The following is a 16,729-nucleotide window of genomic DNA, read 5'->3' as shown; positions in this document are numbered from 1 at the left end:
ATTGTTTCATCATCTAGACCTCTTGACCTGACGACGCGACTGCACCGATATACGATAGCGAATCGCCGTAGGCTGGCATACTGGACTGTAAATCACATGAGAGCCTCATAGGACGCACCTTGTCAGCTCGAGCCAATGACAGAGGTGCTATCACCTCCTCAAGCCAATGGCAACCCCTTAGTCGGGTTGGCTGTCGCTGTCATTTATGCTATTCTCTATGTCTTGGACGTGATCAGGACCTGTATAGGATGGCTCACCATCAGCTTGCCAGGGTAAGCATCATATCTTCAGCGTAACTCATGTTGATCATTCCTGCTCTCAGTTTGATTGTCCGGATGCTGCAGTACTCCTTCACCATCTCCTTGACTTTCCCAACCCTCCTCGCCATCACCGTTGGAGGCTTGGTCGGATTGACATTCGTGATTCGATACAGATACCTGGCTCGATACACTCAGCTCAAAGAAGCTGCTCTACCTCCACCATCACCGGAGACGTTGACGACCGAGCTCTTGCCTCTGGCCACGCCTGGTCTGGGTGATCGGCGCAACCGCTCAGCTGCATTTCACAATTATCTCGACGATTTTTTGGCAGCCATCAGGATTTTCGGATACCTAGAGAAACCTGTCTTCCATGAGCTGAGCAGGCATCTGCAGACCAGAAGGCTTGCGGCAGGGGACTCGATAGAGATAGGAGGGGGAGAGTTCTGGTGTGTAGTCGAAGGAAGGGTCCAGGTGGTGAGCAGGCAATGCTCGTATTGTGCAGTCCACTCATTGGCTTCTACACAGTTCGCCCCGTCAGAGGATGACAAGCCAGCATCTGCTGCTGCTGACCCTTTGGACAAAAGTAGCTCGTTTAATGGCTATCACCTTCTGAATGAAGTCTCGACTGGTGGCACACTGTCCTCGTTGTTCTCCATCTTGCATTTGTTCACGGAAGATATCAGGCTATCCTGGGCGGTGCCTGCAGATGCAGATAGTCTGGCGAACTCACAGCACGGAGAACAGGGAACAGCTGCAGGCGAATTTGAGCCCGCAAGGGCGAGAGTGATGGAGGACGAGGAAACAGCACCATTGCTGATGCGTCGGAAACCAAGGCAAGATTCTGATGTCAGTCAAATGGAAGGCAAACTTGGACAACGCTTAGCAAGCCCTACCGCCGCTTCTTCTCCGGAACCCCGACAGCTTTTTGGACATGCTCGATCGTACTCAGCAGGCAGCAACAATATCTCAGAGGACACCACTATGGCCGTACACGACGGATCTACCTCTGCACCGGAGACGAAAGCGACAACTCCAGAGTCTGGACCCGTTGAATGGATGACTGACAAGCCCAAGTCCCGGCCGGAAGCTCGACCGCACCCGACCCTGGGAAGCATGCCTTCCATCCGGAAGAGTTTCAGTCCCAATCGCCCGTCTGAATCGACCCCGCTCAGCAAGAGCAATGCGTCTCAAAGCCGCAGACAGTCCGGTGATGACTCACCAAGGAATCAGCCTCCGGCAGCGTTAATGAAAGGCACAATTGCCCGAGCGACGATGGACACCACTCTGGCTGTGATCCCGTCGGAAGCGTTCAGGAAGCTCACCAGAAAGTTTCCCAAGGCCAGCGGGACGGTCGTCCAGGTTGTACTGGAAAGATTCAGTCGAGTGACGTTCATGACGGGTAAGTGCTCGATAATGCAGCGAACTAAGTTCGTGCGCAGCACACAAGTTCCTCGGTCTGACACGCGAGATCCTCCGCTCGGAGTCATCACTGAACTCCTTGGTATCGCATCCTTTACCTCGCGGATTCTACACTGGAGGTGGTATGCAAGCATTAAGATCCCGCTTTGAACCCCGTAGAGATCTTTCGCCGAGCCGCGGGCATACCGATCAATCGAATCTCCCTCTGCCTCGCGTTGCCACCAGAGATTACTTTAACTACATCCCGGCGAGTCCCACAGTCAAAGCTCCGTCCCTACCCTCCTTCACTCCTAGCAAAGCCACCACGCCCGCAGCACTGTCCGAATCTCCGGCACAGCTACATGCATCTCTTCCCAAAATCGAGGAGAAGGTCGACCTGTCGGATCATCAGGTCCCTGCAGTCGCTGAGTCTGCCGGAGACATTGGCTGGAGTCCCGATACGGCCAGACGGCACAATCCCAGATACATGCGACAGACTTCAGCCATGCGAAAGCAGGTCGCTGCAGGAGACCTTGCTATGTCTAAATTCAACGATGGTGAGCCAAGTGGAGCGTACTATCGAAAATCTTTGCAGACCCCTGGTATCCCGAGGCAAGATACCTGGCGAGGGCGCATGTCGGGATCCGCCACCGATCTGCATAATCATGGTGTCCCCCTCGACTCATCGCTTGGCGACATTGAACAAGAACTTGAGATCCGGGACGCAGTCATGATTTGTATTGCTAAATCTGTTGGACTGATTCAGCCTCCGGACGCTGTCCCAGATTCCATTACTCAATCTATGGCTACCTCCGTTGGTGCGGCATCACCTTCCGCTCCGAATTCGCCAATGTTCCCACCCAATAACGCTGGACATGTTCGGGGAGGTAGTAAATCACCGTTTGGGAATGTCTTGGACATGATGAACGCCTCCACGAATACAGATAACGTTGTTAGCGGGATGCTGCGGGAGGCAGTCATGGCTTCGGCTCGAGTAGAGGATGACATGAGCGTCATGTCTGCAAGCCCGCACGAGAGCGGGATAGTTGGCAATGATATGAACCGGAACCTCTTGAAGGATTTAGAGGGCTGTGTTGAGATTCTATTCTTCCAGAAGGGAACGACGTTGGTCAAGGAGGGCGAGAGATCTCCCGGAATATACTATGTCATTGACGGATTTCTCGACGTGAGCGGAGCAGTGGCTCAAGTTTCAGTATTGCTGACATCATGCCAAGGTCTCCATTCCAAGCCGAAGTGCTGGCGGCGAACCCAAGCAGCCGTCCACGAGTAATCCGTTCAATGAGAATGGTCATTCGCCTGACGTTCGTGGACTTCATGGTCGCCATTTCGGTACTGCTTTTGGGCTCGCATCGGACGTTCCGAACGGGAGCAAGAGCGAAGCGGCGTCCCAGGACGAACATCTTTACACTGTCCAGCCGGGTGGTCTGGCTGGATACCTGGCCTCGTTATGCTCAACCGATTCCTACGTGAATATTCGAGCCAAGACTGACTCTTACGTCGGTTTCTTACCAATGAGAGATCTCGAGCGTATACTAGAGCGGCGACCAATCGTCCTATTGACTCTTGCCAAGCGATTGCTATCTCTGGTCTCACCTTTGGTATTGCATATTGATGCTGGACTCGACTGGATGCAACTGTCTGCGGGACAAGTCTTGTATGAGAAAGGTGATCGGTCAAATGATATCTTCATTGTGATAAGTAAGTGCGAGGTAAGAGGTGTATGTGCTCATAACCTTCCACAGATGGTCGTCTAAGGTCAGTGGAGGATCAGGACAAGGGCGTCAAAGTGCTTCGAGAGTACGGTCAGTCCGACACCATCGGCGAATTGGACGTGATCACCGCGGTCGCTCGGTCAGATACTGTCCATGCCATCCGTGACTCTGAGCTGGTTCGCATACCAGCTGCTCTCTTTGATGCTATCAGTGTGAAGCATCCCGCGACGACTGTACAGTTCATGCGCTTGATAGCAGGTCGCGTAAAGAGGGCCATGGGAGAGCAGTCGAACAAATCACTAGAAGGCGGGGTGGAGCGCGGTGTCTCGGATGTCAACCTCAAGACTGTCTGCATCCTCGGGACCAACCGAAATGTCCCCGTTTCGACATTTGCTGCAAGGCTCAAGACTTCGCTCGAAGACATGGGGGCATCGACATCATATCTGGATCAGGGCACAGTCATGAGGCATCTTGGACGTCATGCTTTTGCCAGGATCGGGCAGCTCAAGATAGCAGGATGGCTCGCGGATCAAGAACAGCATTACAGGACGGTTCTCTACGTGGCAGACACCCCTCCGTCCAGTCAATGGACCCTGACTTGCATTCGACAAGCGGATCTTGTCTTGATCCTGGCAATGGGCGATGATCCGGTCATCGGAGAGTACGAGAAGCTCCTGCTGGCGACGAAGACGACGGCACGGAAGGAACTTATTCTTCTCCATGACGAGCGATCTGTGGCTCCTGGCTCAACCCGACACTGGCTGCGGAATCGACCTTGGGTCCATGCTCACTATCATGTGGAGCTGCCCGGTGTAGTCACACCTGCACGAGCGAATGCCAATCTCCACGATCCAGCTGCTCTCGCCGCTTTCAAGCATCTCCGGGAACAAGTCGAAACACGAATCAAGCGATATCGAGGTCTAAGACCGTTACGGCCACGCAGACCACCGCATATGAACGATTTTGCTCGTATCGCAAGGCGGCTTTGTGGCAAGCAGATCGGAGTCGTCCTTGGAGGCGGTGGCGGAAGAGGTATATCTCATATCGGTATGCTGCAGGCTTTGGAGGAGTACGGTATACCGGTCGACGCGATTTCGGGTTGTTCCATCGGCGCATTCGTCGGCGGACTGTACGCTCGAGGAACGGATCTTTTAGAGACTACTGGAAGGACAAAGCAATTCTCGGGGCGAATGGGATCGATGCTCAGGATTCTGAGCGACGTGACGTATCCTTTCGTGGCTTACACCACAGGGCATGAGTTCAGTAAGTTGAGGAAGGTGTCCATCTTGAGGTCTGCTGATTTTACGATATAGATAGAGGAATATGTGGGTTTCTAGGAGGTCCCCCGAACCGCTTGCTGATCTGATGCAGACAAGGCATTTTATAATACGCATATTGAGGGTGAGCAACGAGTCAGGGAGTCTGTAATCTATCATTGACCCCGAAACAGACTTCTGGCTGCCATTTTTCGCAAATTCGACTAACATCACACACTCACGAATGGAGATCCACCGAGCAGGATATGCCTGGTGGGGATTCCGGGTCCGTGCACCGTATATGGCTGACAAACTCCCTTAGGCGTTATGTGCGGGCCTCCATGACCCTGGCTGGTCTGCTTCCCCCGCTTTCAGATCATGGGGAACGTGAGCCGCATCGCAGGTGCTGAGGCATCGCTGACAGCTGTCTAGTCCTGGTGGATGGCGGATACATGGACAATACACCCATCGCGCCTCTTCGCGCGAATGGTATCCGGGATATCTTCGTAATTGATGTCGGATCAGTCGACGATACGTCTCCGAGGAATTACGGAGACTCAGTATCTGGCTGGTGGATATTCATCAACAAGTCAGTGCGTTAAGAGATTCGGGGATGCTGATATTTCAGGTTGAATCCATTTTACAAGCGAAATGTCTTGTCAATGACGGAGGTGTCATCGCGACTCGTCTACGTTTCCAGTGTCAAGGTTCTTGATGATGTCAAGAAGGATCCTAATTGCCTTTACCTCGCCATGCCAGTTCAGGTGAGTGGCTTCGGGTTTTCGCGATGGAAAAGTCGATCCTCATAGTATCCATCAGCAATTCGAGACCCTAGGAGGATTCAAAAAGTTCCAAGAGGTCCTCGCTGTCGGCCTGCAGGCTGGTCGAGAGGCACTCAAGAATTGGAAAGAGGAGGGAAAGCTACCTACAGGTCTTGAGGACGAAATCAAAGGAGCTGCGACTGTCCAACGGGGTGCTCGATTACGGTAAGCTTGTGGACTCATTAGTAGCTTTCGCTGACCTCCAATGTGCAGACGCATGTCCATTTGATAGCAGTCAAACAATTTCGCATGTCAAGATGCATGTATAATGAACAACAGGGATGATGAGCCTCCACAGCAGACAACCGAAAATTATTGGTACATACAACCCAGCCCTATCTCCTCCTGATATTGGGAGAGATGCTCATACCCTCCAAGCTCGAACTCAAACCATAATCCCTATCAAACATCCCCTTTCTCTTGCTCTTTGGCAGAGACGCACCGAATGACATGGATGTACCGACCATGTCGACCGAGCTTGGCAAAGTCCCAAGGGCCGACTCTGAATCCGCTTCACTCGTCAAAGCATTCTTGACGTCATCATCATCATCGTCGTCGTCATCGTCCGATTCGTCTGCATCGATAGCCACTTCACTCCACGTTCGATACAAGTGCTCGATGAACCGTTTCGATCTAGGTAGAGTGAATGGGTCGAAGGGGAAATACGAGTCCAGTCCAGCTTCAATATTTGCCTGTCGAGCCGATTTGGCCTGGTGAATAGAGCTGATGGATGATGACATGGATGATTGTCGGCTTGGATGACCAGGCTTAGCCATGTTGTTAAGGGACGACGATGAAGGTACTTGACGCGAAGATGACTGCTGATTCGCTTCCATAATGGAGAAACAGTAGGCAAAATTGGTCTGATGAGCGACTTGCGCAAATGTCGAAACGATCGTCGAATTGCAGCCCTGAAACAGTGTCAGTTACTTCCGGTGCAGATGCAACTCACTAAAAGCGGATTGAGATCCGATGTAATGACACGCTGCAAGATGTCCAGATCTGCCATCCACTTCCCATCTCCTTCCAGGCTTTCTCCCTCAATCTCCAGCTCGCCGACAATGGCGACATCCGTCTCCACGGCGTCCTTCTGGAACGCTCGCCAACGGAAACAAAAGATCAACATGGCAGCTTGACAGACTGCGTAAAAGAGTTGAAGTTCGTCCGGCTTCGTCTGATGCATCTTGCCATCGATGTAGGCGAGGAGATACGTCATGACTTGTCGAGCTTGTTCGTCCGAGACAAATCTGGCTCGGCAGACCACTGAACCGATGTATACTGCCGAGGCGATCCGAAGCGTCATGGGAACGGCCTGAGCTCCAGCAGTAGGTCGCGACGTGGATGTAGCGTAGAGAGCTTGAGAGACCAAAAGACCAAGGAAGAGCTCGGTGTGGGAGAGTGAAAGGGAAGAGGTGATGAATAGGAGGAAAGGGATATGTTGAGTGGAAGACGTTGGCAAAATCTGTCGCGTGAACAGAGTGAGCAGCGTTTGAAAATGAGCCAAAGATTGACCGGGCGTAGGAGAAGCTCGACGTGTTGCCAGAGCAGAGGCGAGGGGATTGGGATTCTCGGTAGTGGGCGTTGACATGCCAGAGCTCGAGATCTTGGACTCGAGGTTCTTAGCGGCCATTTCTGCCGCTGTCGTTCCGTGACCGCTGCCCATACTTTCTAGCAAATGTTCGAAAAAGTAAAAGAGCATTCCGTCCAACTTCAGCCTCATCGACTTGACCGCTGCCCTCCGCTTCTCACGATCAGCCTGGATCTTGGCCTCGTTGATGGCCTTTTCGTCTTCCTCCGAGTTATCTCCGTCGACAGAAGACATATCCTCGATGTCCACTTCGCTCTCATCATCTGAGTCGTCCCTGATCTCGTCCTCCGGCCGATGCACATCCTGTGAGATAGGGAGGTCGAATGGGTCGAGAGACGTTGAGAAAGACATGCTGTTCACAGCATTCTCGTCGCCATTCAAATCATCTTCTTCGTTATCGTCGTCGTCGTCATCGTCATCGTCGTCGACTTCATCCAATATGTTGGTGATCTCTAGCTGGAGTCCGGTATTAGCTCAGGTTCTGTGGCCGCCGGGGTAACTTACATCAATCCTCAGCATTCGATCCACTATCTCTCCCCAGACTCTTTGTCCGACCTCTGGGCAGTATCCGATGAGCTCGCAAGAATTTCTGACCCAAGTCGTCTGCGCCACCTCTGGCTCCCGCCGATGAGGAAAGTGTCGGACCAACAGCGGTTGCAAAACCGTAGGAAGGGTAGGCATGAGAGACAGGAGATGGGAGAGAAGGAGATGATATCGAGCGTGAAATAGTCGTCGCGTCATTGGCCCAGGCCCAGCAGGGGTCATGACGGGTTCTGGACATCGTGTCAGACATGCAAAAGCGTTCTCTAGCTTGGCACTGCACTCACGCCATGCAAGACCTTTAACGGCCATGTTGGCGACTTCTTTCGCCCATGCCGGTTGAGAACTGACGAGGACGCCAGAGAAGCCTATGAAAGCCTTGACAAACTTTTCATCCCCAGTAGCCCATGGAAGCGACAGAATGGCCGATACAAGCGCTCCATGAACATCAGGTGTCAACAGATTGACATGGGCGGAAAGACCTCGTAATAGGGGTAACATGGGTGGAAGAGGATGTGACGTTGTCGAAGAAGATGCTGAGGGTAGCTGGAAATGTGATACGAGATCATTGTAGTTTGACATAGTTCCCGTCAGGGACTCTTTCAAGGCATTAGGTACGAAGACGGCGATCAAGCTCTTTTGGAAAGCTGCTCGATCTCGATCCTTATCACTTCTATTCTTGATGAAGACATTGGTGTCGACTGATTTGGTCCTCCGGAATGTCGTTTTGACATCTCCATCGGACTCTCTAGGCCTCTTCTTGCCCAAAAGAGACGTTGATCGTGATGAAGGGAGATGCTGGACATCATTGGACGATGTCATTGTAACGATGGGCTGGAGTGAAGATGTTTTGGATCGAGAAGGACCTGGTCGCGAAGACTTGGACATGAGAGTCGGAGTACTGGCAGAGAACGGCAAAGCCATTGACGCCGAGTCTCTTCTAGAGAGTAACCAGGGTTCTCATCAGGTATATCGTTCAGTTGAACTGTCGAGGTGGTGGTCGCGCGAGCAAGAAAAGTGGATGGGTGAGCGACGGCAACTAGATGGGCTTGGGATTTTTTAAAATTCAGCCGGATCCGAAAGATCACCTGGCAGGAGTGCCACGTCATGCATGATCGTGCTTATCAGCCCCCGCCCCGCACAGACCTCGTATCCTATCAGCGAAATCAGTCGCGTTTATAAAGGCAGCCCATCACAGATGAGCAATGCACCTCAACTTCAACTCTGAACGTCTACGCAGTGAACACATCTTGATACTATCTTTGAGCTGTGGTACACACTGTCGAACCCTGACTCCGATTGACATCAAGCGCTTCCGCACGTCGCACGCTCGTACCTTGATACCTCCCTCATCCACTCATCTCCACAATGACTGACTCCTCAATTATAACCGCGCAAGGCAACAGACCTTTGCCGCCCCTGCCCGAGTTCCCTCTCCCTCCACTTTTGCAAGTCCAAGACGAAGAATTGAAAGCAGTGGCAACTACTCACACCAGCTTCTACGCTCTACGACGAGACCGTCACGATTGGTCCATGACCCAAAGAGTCATGGATTATGAAAAGCTAGAGCATGTAGGTGATGGCTTGTTAGGTAAGTACATGTAAAGCGTGGAAGGTTCAACGTTCAACTTCTCATGATCATCTTCAAGGGAGCTGCGTGGTTCTCTTACTCCATGAAATGTTTCCGAACCTACGCGAGGGTCCAGCGACAGTGGGTCAATCACCACCTGACTGAGCTAAGTCCTCGCTCAGATACTGAAGGGCGACCTGATATGCAACGAAACTCTTGCCCAACTAGCGGATCGGTATGGTATCAGCGTTCAGCTCAGAACGTCACCAGCGGCCTTCTACGCTACAAGGAATCAGGTGAAGACCCGAGCCTCCCTCTTCGAAGCTTGGATCGCTGCGGTGTATTACTCCTTTCTCCAGCATGGACCGCCAGATATACACTCGGAGCCAAACTTGATCGAGTGTAGCCCTCGGAGAACGTCATCGCCGGTCAAGGGGCAGCCGACGTCGACCGAGTCGAGACAGGAAAAGTCTAGACGTAAACTCATCAACAAGGCTCGACAGGACATTCATTTCAAGCGAGCACGCGAGGAGGTTTCATCCGCCTCGTCCGACACCTCGTCGGATACGACATCGGACACGGAATCATCCGGAGATGAATCCGACAGCGAAAGCAGCTCCAAAGTGGCTGCAGCACTGACGTTTCCCACACTGACACCCGGACCCCCTGAAGTCACATCCTCCTTCCGACCATCCCAATATGCACACACGACGTCTACAGTTACTACCGATCACCAGAACAGCAAGTCATCAAAGAAAGGGGATCAAGACCTCAGAGGATCAGACGACGATGTAGTAACAGGTCATACGTGCTCTGATGGACAAGCGTTTGAAAATCTGTACCAATGGTTCAAAGAAGCTTTCAGACCCATCGCCAAATTTGCGCTACAAGTCCGGATAGACGAGCAGGCCAAGAATAACAACATCACATCGGTAATAGATCAAGCTCAAGAAGATCACACGGCCATTGGTGCCAAGTGCGCTGTTGATCTCTTCTCAAAAGACAGACTAGGGGTCGATCCAGTCTACACAGCTGTGAGACCAGAGGGAATAAAGGGTATCTGGCTGGTGACGTGCACCATCACCGAGAAGAATGGAAGAGCATGGTAAGTGCATCGTCTACGGGATCCTCCATAAGCATGCTAATTGGTTCGTCAGGACTGCTGAAGCACTGAGATCGACCAAAAAATTTGGATACAACCTAGCAGCGTTTCGCGTGGGGAAGCAGCTGCAATTCCTGTGATGGCGTTTCGGGAGAAGCACTGAGAGGTAGAAATAGTCCGTCGAGGGCTGTGGTGAGATCTGTATCACTTTGTCGAGACACCTTCGCTTGTTAGTGAACCGCACAGGGTAGCAAAATCTGAGGAAATGTATCGGTATCGATTGTCTATCCTCCATCGCCTGATTGTTGAGCTTCTTTCTCGAGCTGTCCAATGAGATCCCGCCACCGTTTTGTTCTACCCTCACGCCCAAGAGCTTCCTCCACGTCCACCAAGAGTCGTAGAGCCTCCAATCGTACGCGCTGTATATGGTTCAGGTCCCCGAGAGCGGGATTTCCAGTTGGTAATTCGTCTTCGCTCTTGGCTGGTTGTGCGTAGTCGTCCACCACAGCGCCGTCGGGATGTACAGTAGCTAGATCGCCCGCGACCTTCCTCGTCCTTGTGCGGGAATGAGGCAACATCTTTGAGCACCGCTTGCAATCTGACAACACAGTGGTGATTTCCGATTCAGCCTCTGCCATCCGTCCCGGCATAGTCATGAGAGCACGCGCGAGCTCCAGTCTGGTTCTCATGAGCCTGGTCTCCTCCCACACTCCGTATCCCTTCATTGTTCCTGGCTCTGAGGGGCTGGACCGATTGATACCGATATTCGCATCCCTGCTCAAAACATGAATCTTGGCGGATAAGAGTTTGATTCGTTCGCTTAGATCCGTGCAAGTGAGTAGAGCCTTGTCTATGACGGTCAGATTGAGAAAAGGAGACCCGAGTATGCTCGTGCCTCTTGTCACCGACATGCTATTCGAGAGGCTGAGGGGCAGCTAACGAATTTCTCAATGTTAAGGAACGAGGAATCAGCGGATCGTTAATTTTACCGGTGGCCCGAAGAAGAACGCGATTGACTTTGTTGTCTTGCTAGCATCGCAGATGACTGACGGCCTATGCATCCATTACAAGTCACGAACATGCGAAAAGAGCAGAGATCAGGACCATCTGAACGCGCTATGCAAGGGATAGGCAAGACGATACAGTGTGTCGCTAGCTAAATTACAATCACAATCTCTTTAGACCTCGCTTGGCTCCGGCTTTCGCTCCGGCTGTCTTCGCCGGCGTCTTCGTACTAGAGACAGTCTTCAACGGCTTCTCTGGCTCTCCAGCGGTCGGCTCAGAAAGCATGACAGGGCTCTGCTCTTGTTGAGCATGAGCCTGAAGGGGTGCAGGTCTGGTCGAAGCGGTGGGTTTGGTGGAAGTGGTGGTGACCGTGGTTGTGGTAGTTGATGACGACGTGGTGGAGCTGGTGGAATTCGGGGGTCGAGAGTGTGAGCTTGGGATGGATGAGGGGAGATGAATGAGGTTGAGTCCTGCAATCGGCGTGGGGGCTGAAGGGGAAGACTTTGAGGACGAGTCACGGAATTCGATGGGCGTAATCTGACAAATTGGTCAGGATCATCATCCTCACGTTGGGCCCTCCTCAAACCTACCTTCGGCGTCGCATGGATAGAGGTCATAAGCCTGGCATACTTGACGTCGCAGTCAGCGTCAGGTCGATGGGAGGGGACCTCCATACACACCTTACAGTAGCCATCATAATCTGCCAACAATTGTTTTCCAGCCTCCTCATCCAGAGCGCTCTCTGGATTTGGGTATATCAACAGGCACTTGATAGTCTGACGCGAAGTATCAGCATCAAATATGAAAGAGATACTGAGACGGCTGATCTGATCCGCTCCCAACTCTTGCTCACCACTAAGACATGTCCAACACCGTATTCCCTCTTCCAACCCTTCTTCAGAGTGTCCACACAAATTTCGCCCTGCTTCGACATATTCGGGTGGAAAATCTTGGTGATCATGGTACCTGCGAAACCAAACAGAAAGGTCATACAAGACTTCCGTGGCCGGTGATTCGGCACAGATACTCACATTTTGGGGGGATATTGGGATACTCAGGGCCAAAGTTGAACCGTATGCGGAAGTAACCTCCCTCGTACGGCGTACCGGCTGAGGCATATTTATCAGTATGTCAAGAAGGTCCCGACAATCTCAAAAGACAGGTAGAGATGGCGCAAAGAGCGAAAGCTCCGATGTCTACCCACATGGACCCTGGACCAGTCCTTCCACAGCTGTGAGATCATCTTCATCGACAATGACTCTGACACCCTCAGGTGGATCCGAGCGGAGCCTGACGAGCTCTTTAGAGAGCAGGCGAAGAGCTTGGGGAGTCAAAGCCTGATCGCGTGACAGAGGACGGGAAATTTAGCACCTCTGTTCAACATTTTGTTGTTGATCAACGCCGACGCGCTCACCATGTTGACCTAGTTTCGGGATGATAGGAGGCCCGCGGTGAGGTGATAATATCAGCTGAATGATGCAACTCAGCAGCAGCTGGCTTGTGAGTCACGGCGGGAGCTTGCACTGAAGTATAGATGTTGTAGGTCGGAGGGTTCGTGGACATTGGAACAAATACATCTCAGGAAAGGGCCTGACGCAAATGGTAAACAACGGAACCAAATATATCACGTGGCTATTGCCTCCTTTGCATGTAGATTCTGCTATCATAAGCTGAGGTCCATATCTCGCTTCCGGCGGCGAGTACGAAGTCTGCAGAAGATGCAGAGCGGTACTCAGGAGACTAGCTTGATCCTTCGAGCTCCACGTTCTCGTGTGCAGCATGCTCTCTGTGCTGAAAGATACGCCGAAACACGCCCAGACAGCTGCGTCGGCATTCCCGAGTCGTGATTCCCGGCTTACATCCGGGGTTGGCAGCGAGGCGATCTCAAGTATGCAACGTATCCGGTGCAAACGAACCGATTTACAGTGTCCATCAGACCGATCACGAGCATCCATAACCCGTACTTGCCCGCCCATACACAGTTGCGAAGTAAGCGCAGATATCGACATCATCGTACCGAGATCTTCGGACAAGACCGAAGAGTCGGACTAAAAATTCAATTCGGGCCCAGTCCCCACTTTAAAAATTGCATACACGGTCAGTGGAATAGTAGAGACTTTGAAGGCGTCGAGGTCGGCGGATGAAGCTCTCGAAACCGGACTGATCCCTCTGTACTTCATCAATCTACTCTCAGCGGTGTTCGAAAGTCGCTCGAAGAATATAATCATTTCACGCCATCGCTGGTCGATCTTCTCGGATACAGACCCTGCCCATACAAAACCACCAGTCAGTAGGGGCGACCTTGAATGATCCCCTTAGATCATGTCACAATCCGAACAGGCGCGAGCAGAGTTTGCAGTCATTGGTCTCACATCGGATATTGAAGCCAATGAGAGGATATTAGAGGATGCAAGATTGGCCACTGAGTCAAAGAGCAGAGGGGATGTGGAAAAGGCGAGGACAGGTGGCTTAGACCGCCTTGCAGAGAGCGAGACAGATGGCGAGCATCGGAAGGATCGGGTGGGGTCATCAGTTGAGGTGGAAGCGAAGGAGAGGATATGCGAGAAACAAGCGGACGCCACAGATCACGAAGGTATGCTACTAACTGAGCAAAAGCCATACGCTGAACTCGCACAGGAACTGTACAGCCGGAGAACAACTTGATTGTCGTCATGATTGCGTGGGTGCTGAAAGGTACTCATGTGCATCAGATACTGACCATGGTTCAGTCTCAATCTCATCTCATTCATCTCCGCCCTGGATCAATCCGTGCGTCCGTCCCCTTCGCAGGGTGCAGTTCAGCTCACACTGTTCTCAGATTCTCGCCACGGCCCTACCCACAATAGCGGGAGAACTCAATGCTAGTCATTCGGAGTATTCATGGATAGGTACAGTAAGTGATCTATACTTCACTTGGTCCAAGCCATGCTGAGAAAGGGTCAAAGTCATACTTGCTGGGACAAACTCTTCTCACTCCCTTGAATGGTCGTTTATCGGATATCACGGGTAGGAAGCCAATGCTCTACGGGGCCATTGGTTTCATGCTTGTCTTCTCGGCGTTGTCTGGAGCAGCTCAGAACGTCAGATGGTGAGACACAGCGATCTAGCGTGAGGCTTACAGCTTCAGGTTAATTGTAGCTAGGTTTTTCACCGGCCTGGGAGGAGGATCGATTGTCAGTCTAAGGCGAGTGAAATCATGTGCGGCCGTCTCGAGGTACTGACCATCCGGATAGTATCATTATTATTTGTCAGTCGAATCGCACCCATCATCCTCTCTCAGTACTGATCCGCATCACCTCAGCCGATGTCGTGCCCATGAGGAAACGAGCCTCATACCAGGGATACACAGGAGCATCGTTCGGTATCGCATCAGTCATAGGACCCATCTTGGGTGGAGTATTGACTCAAAAGACCTCATGGTGGGTACTGCCCCATCTAGTGACGGTGTATAAGCTTATCTTTACCTTAGGCGGTGGTGTTTCTGTGAGGTCCCGTTCGGAATCCAGTCTTGAGATGCTTATGCTATTGCTAGACATCAACTTGCCGACTTGTGGCGTAGCCTTGATCCTGCTCATCTTCTTCCTCAAGCTGAATCGACCACAAGGACAGGATCTAGCCCAGTTGCGAAGGTCTTTTGACTTTGTCGGACTGTGAGCTGGTTCTGCCTGATCTCCTCCGCGCAGAATTCTGCTGATCCGCATTCAGGACAATCGTCATGGCTTCCGCCGCATTACTCATCGTCGGGTTCTCAACTGCTGCAGATCACGGCTTTGGCGCTCCTGGGGCATACGGCGTGATTATCGCTGGTGTTGTAGTCGCTGCATTGGCTATCGTCCATTCTCTGACCACAAAGAAGAACGCCGTCCTGCCGAGGGTGAGTTTGTGCACAGATCAAAGTCGATCAGGTATTGATGATGGATCCAGAGGTATTTGACTACTCGAACGACCGTTTTCTTTTCCATCGGGTCATTCTTGAACTCTTTGCTGTTGCTCTCGGTTACCTATCTTCTGCCTCAGTTCTTCCAAGGCGTGAGTACTGCACGGTCCATCACATGGAACGTTTACTGATGATAGCAGGTTCGTGGCTTTGACCCTTTAAGGGCTGGTGAATCTGTCATTCCCTTTTCTGTCCTCGTCAGTGTCTTTGTCATCCTCAGTGAGCCAGTCTTTTCTCGTTGGAAACCCAGCTCATCACATACTCAGGTGGTCAGATCACCACTCGATGGAAGCAGCCACGTCCTGTTGTCTGGATAGGTCTAGCTCTCACATCCATCGGCTACGGAGTCTTTTATCGAGTTCTCAGACCCGAGTTCTCATTGGCGGCTCAAGAAGCGGTTCAACTTCTGCCCGGCATTGGTCAAGGTCTAGCCATCCAGAGTCCAATGATGGTCATCCAAGCAGCGATGCCTCAGAAAGACATGGCAGCTTCGATGAGCGCATGGATCCTCCTTCGATCCATCGCCGCGGGAGTTGGTGAGTCATCGAGGAAGCTCATCCCGTTCGTGGAGCTAATTTCTGCAGGTCTAGCCGTTTTCACGGCGCTACTCAATTCTGAGCTTCGGACACGATTCTCCAAGATTCCAGGGTACGGTACAGAGTTCATCGTACCTTCAAGTGCCGAGGACTATCGCAAATTGCATGATCTTCCTGACAGCCTGAGAGCGACCGTCATTGATGCCTTTGCGAGCTCGTTCGGAGTAAGTCTTAGACTCTCTAGGCTTAGAGACTGTGCTGATGCGTCATCAGGTATGCTTCCTCGTTGGTGCCGGTCTACTAGCTTTCGCTTTCTTCGTAAGTCTCTTGATTTCTCATTGTATGATCTGTCCCTCACGGCTTGTAGATCACTCTCTTCACCAAGAACTACAGACTCGACCAGACTATTGAGGACACCGTTCCTCCTCCCGCCCCTCCGCCTTCACGAGCCAGTATGGCTATCGACCACCACCCCGGAACACCATCGAGCGAGAAAACCCTCGTGCATCTCGAGCCGAGCCTATCGAGCCATTCCCCAGAGAACACACGACAGAGGAGTGGTACCACGAATTCAGCCACGATGCCCCAACCGTTACCGTCTCCTGCGATCCTCGACCAGGTCCAGCCATTCTCAATATTAGAGAGAGCAAGGTCAATACCTGGCGAACAAGGGATTATCCCTCTCGCAAGGCACGGTAGTATGCGATAGACCTAATCAATCAGCTACGATTCCTTCTGTCACTCTCACCCTCTATCATCGGCTAAGTCACGCTCATCGCTCATCGCTTTTCACCATCCCCAGCCACACATCAGCCCTGTCCCACCTCCTGTAGCGTTTCAAACTCATCGTCTCGATGCCTTACTGGACATTTTTCTCGCATCATCATCAACATCATGCATACGAATTGATAGCGTGTCATCGACACAATGCAGTTCAAGCCAAGAGATGCATCAGCTGCATCGATTCACCTGTGGACTGTCTT

General features: G+C 51.9%; 6 protein-coding genes across 6 annotated transcripts; 3 read left to right on the top strand and 3 right to left on the bottom strand.

The window, feature by feature from the left end:
* The first annotated feature begins 19 nt into the window (after positions 1–19).
* Positions 20–5,713, top strand: BD324DRAFT_625548 (hypothetical protein). The gene is made up of 14 exons (XM_022015813.1): positions 20–272; positions 323–734; positions 786–1,659; positions 1,700–2,844; positions 2,894–3,377; positions 3,422–4,654; positions 4,705–4,716; positions 4,763–4,792; positions 4,842–4,920; positions 4,970–5,034; positions 5,080–5,236; positions 5,276–5,411; positions 5,467–5,633; positions 5,682–5,713. Exons 1-14 carry the CDS (start codon positions 136–138, stop codon positions 5,695–5,697), a joined length of 4,947 nt encoding a protein of 1,648 aa, XP_021871325.1. The 5' UTR covers positions 20–135; the 3' UTR covers positions 5,698–5,713.
* On the bottom strand, positions 5,714–8,619 carry BD324DRAFT_625544 (RNA polymerase I-specific transcription initiation factor RRN3). Its single transcript, XM_022015812.1, has 4 exons — positions 7,884–8,619; positions 7,561–7,829; positions 6,421–7,512; positions 5,714–6,379 (listed from the first exon to the last, which is right to left on the bottom strand). The coding sequence occupies exons 1-4, from the start codon at positions 8,518–8,520 to the stop codon at positions 5,804–5,806; spliced, it is 2,574 nt and encodes an 857-aa protein (XP_021871324.1). The 5' UTR covers positions 8,521–8,619; the 3' UTR covers positions 5,714–5,803.
* Positions 8,620–8,964: 345 nt separating this feature from the next.
* Positions 8,965–10,408, top strand: BD324DRAFT_650889 (hypothetical protein; the record flags this gene model as incomplete). Its single annotated transcript, XM_022018227.1, has 4 exons — positions 8,965–9,187; positions 9,246–9,307; positions 9,349–10,271; positions 10,324–10,408. The coding sequence occupies 4 exons, from the start codon at positions 8,965–8,967 to the stop codon at positions 10,406–10,408; spliced, it is 1,293 nt and encodes a 430-aa protein (XP_021871323.1).
* BD324DRAFT_625542 (hypothetical protein) lies at positions 10,261–11,213 on the bottom strand. The gene has a single exon (XM_022015811.1). It carries the CDS (start codon positions 11,177–11,179, stop codon positions 10,553–10,555), a length of 627 nt encoding a protein of 208 aa, XP_021871322.1. The 5' UTR covers positions 11,180–11,213; the 3' UTR covers positions 10,261–10,552.
* Positions 11,214–11,307: 94 nt separating this feature from the next.
* Positions 11,308–12,829, bottom strand: BD324DRAFT_625541 (ubiquitin-conjugating enzyme/RWD-like protein). The gene is made up of 7 exons (XM_022015810.1): positions 12,688–12,829; positions 12,478–12,610; positions 12,305–12,382; positions 12,127–12,239; positions 11,954–12,049; positions 11,864–11,902; positions 11,308–11,810 (listed from the first exon to the last, which is right to left on the bottom strand). The coding sequence occupies exons 1-7, from the start codon at positions 12,688–12,690 to the stop codon at positions 11,436–11,438; spliced, it is 837 nt and encodes a 278-aa protein (XP_021871321.1). The 5' UTR covers positions 12,691–12,829; the 3' UTR covers positions 11,308–11,435.
* A 355-nt stretch (positions 12,830–13,184) lies between these two features.
* On the top strand, positions 13,185–16,638 carry BD324DRAFT_625537 (major facilitator superfamily domain-containing protein). The gene is made up of 16 exons (XM_022015809.1): positions 13,185–13,866; positions 13,911–13,953; positions 14,003–14,042; positions 14,092–14,166; positions 14,219–14,361; positions 14,401–14,457; positions 14,507–14,520; positions 14,575–14,692; positions 14,743–14,756; positions 14,806–14,923; positions 14,979–15,147; positions 15,198–15,302; positions 15,351–15,429; positions 15,477–15,746; positions 15,795–15,970; positions 16,020–16,638. The coding sequence occupies exons 1-16, from the start codon at positions 13,596–13,598 to the stop codon at positions 16,155–16,157; spliced, it is 1,830 nt and encodes a 609-aa protein (XP_021871320.1). The 5' UTR covers positions 13,185–13,595; the 3' UTR covers positions 16,158–16,638.
* The last annotated feature ends 91 nt before the right edge of the window (positions 16,639–16,729 follow it).

Source organism: Kockovaella imperatae (genome assembly GCF_002102565.1).
Source record: "Kockovaella imperatae strain NRRL Y-17943 chromosome Unknown BD324scaffold_6, whole genome shotgun sequence".
In the NCBI taxonomy this organism is placed as follows: Eukaryota; Fungi; Basidiomycota; class Tremellomycetes; order Tremellales; family Cuniculitremaceae; genus Kockovaella; species Kockovaella imperatae.
The sequence above is the reverse complement of the archived record's forward strand: the minus strand, read 5'-3'. Positions and strand labels throughout refer to the sequence as shown.